Source organism: Condylura cristata, unplaced genomic scaffold (genome assembly GCF_000260355.1).
Source record: "Condylura cristata isolate star-nosed mole 26May11 unplaced genomic scaffold, ConCri1.0 scaffold00033, whole genome shotgun sequence".
NCBI lineage: Eukaryota > Metazoa > Chordata > Mammalia > Eulipotyphla > Talpidae > Condylura > Condylura cristata.
Window position 1 is genome coordinate 13,066,078 of NW_004567134.1, and position 1,908 is coordinate 13,067,985.

A 1,908-nucleotide genomic window follows, 5' to 3' on the forward strand; every position below is an offset into this window, starting at 1 on the left:
CTGAGACTTAGCCCGAGGCCACCGGGAAGGCCCCCTTGTGTTGAAATTTTGATGGGCTGTTCAGAGGTGGGAGGGCCCAGTCCCTGACACCCCCTGACACCACCCCACGTGGGTGGGGGGCCAGAGCGACCTGGAGTCAGGCAGCTGAGACCAGGGCAGGCGCCTCGCGGGAGGCCAGCTGGCCTCCGGCCTGCTCTGGGCTTTCCCACAGCCTCTCTGCGCTCTCTGCGACAGACTGTGAAGCTGTGGCTGGAAGGGGATAAAGTCTGGTTGGCCTGGACCCAAACTTTTCACATCAACATGACAAAGGAATTACTAAAGAAAATGAGCTTCTACAAGATAACCTTGAGGCTCTGGGACACCAAGGACAAGGTCCCGAGAAAAGTCCGGTACTACCGCCTGAAGACGCCCGGGTACTCCGACGACACGGGCTCCTTCGGTGAGTCAGCTGCCCCACCACAGCGGCGGCCCCTCACCCGGCCGCGGGCTGCAGGCCGGGTCCCTCAGCGCCTGCGCCCCGCTGCCCCGACCTGCGCGCCCCTGCCGTGATCAGGCCTCAGGGTGCTGCCCCAGAGTTGTGGGCGGGGGCCTGTGGGCTCCAGGTTGCCACTTCTGCTGCCACCACCTCTGGGTCCGCCTGTCCCTGGACAGTGCCCTCTGGGGCCTCCCTGGCGTTCACTGGGGCAGAAATGAGAGGATCGTGACAGACAGAAGAGAAAACTTGCTCCCACGTCCCCGAGACATTCATCTCTAACTTACAGGCGCGAGGTGTTCACAGGCCCCTCTCTGCTCACCGCAGTCTTCCTGCTCCACTACTGGCTGTTGCTGTGGTGCCGGCTTGCGTCGCCCTGCGCCTCAGGGCCTCAGGGCCCACGGCTCGCACACACCCACTCCCAAGCCCCGCCCATCGTCCATCCTCGTCCCTGCACCCCTCCCCCTGGCTCCCCACCCTGTGCACACAGCCCAGCAGTTGCACCTCAGGGGGCTCTTGCTTTGTTCCTTCGTATTCCACATGTGAGTGAAGTGACGGGTTCTTTCTCCTGCTGACTTATTTCACTCACATGTTCCTCCCGGCTGCATCTGTGCTCCCCTCTGGTTTGGAGCCGAGTCACACTCGTCGCGTGTGGCCCACATCTCCGTACCCACCACCGGCCATGGGCTCAGCTTGTCTCGCAGAAAGCCACTTCCGAAATTCTCCTAGAAGGAGAGAGCTGGGCGGAGCGGGAAGACCCAGTCCGACAACTGAACTCAGTCCAGCCTGTCTTGGGCTGGCTGGTGACCCTGGACAGGTTCCCACTTCCTTCAGTCAGGTGCCCCGAGGCAGGGCGGTGGGAGCGCCCCATCCCCAAGAGCAGTGTGGGGGAGTGCCTTGTCTAGAGGATTTCAAATTGCAGTAAGATGCTGCCCGTGAGGCTATGGTACGATCTAATTGTAAGACGCACCCCAGCTTTTAGAGATGTTGAAGCTCAAGCAGGGTGCAGGCTCTGTGTGGCTGTGGTTAGCTACCTGCACGCAAGCGCAGCCCCCACTTTCTGGTGAGATGCCGCTAGCTTGAGGTGGTGGGAGACCTCTGCCTTCCACACGTTTCCAGCCTCCTGGTCAGGGAGGCTTTTTGGCCAAGAGGCTTGGCCTTCTGATTTCTCGTCTTTGTAGCCACAAAGTCTTGGCCTTGACACTCTGAGCGCTTTGGGTCAGGTCATTCCTCACTGTGGGACCCATCCTGTGCAGGTGGGACTTTGCACAACGTGAGCTTTCTCATCTGCTTATGGGTCCCGTGTCTCCCCACCTGTTCAGCCAGACATCATCACCATAGTCCCTGTGCTCTTCCCCCACTTTTTTTTTAAAAAGATTTATTATTTATGCATACAAAACTGGGGTACAGGCCAGAGGTGTAGGGGCAGTGAGAGG

The 1,908-nt window shown here is 59.9% G+C and overlaps 1 protein-coding gene across 2 annotated transcripts in view; it reads left to right on the top strand.

Annotated features, from left to right (window-relative positions):
* Window positions 1–245: 245 nt before the first annotated feature.
* The window catches only part of KIAA1257 (KIAA1257 ortholog), a 23,747-nt gene continuing 22,084 nt past the window's right edge, over window positions 246–1,908 (top strand). Inside the window, exon 1 of one of the 2 annotated variants that reach the window (XM_012732124.1) lies at window positions 246–439. In XM_012732124.1, coding sequence (XP_012587578.1) covers window positions 301–439 — 139 coding nt within the window. In that variant the 5' untranslated portion in view covers window positions 246–300. The remainder of the gene's footprint in view (window positions 440–1,908) is intronic. The other variant, XM_012732123.1, reaches the window with a different exon arrangement.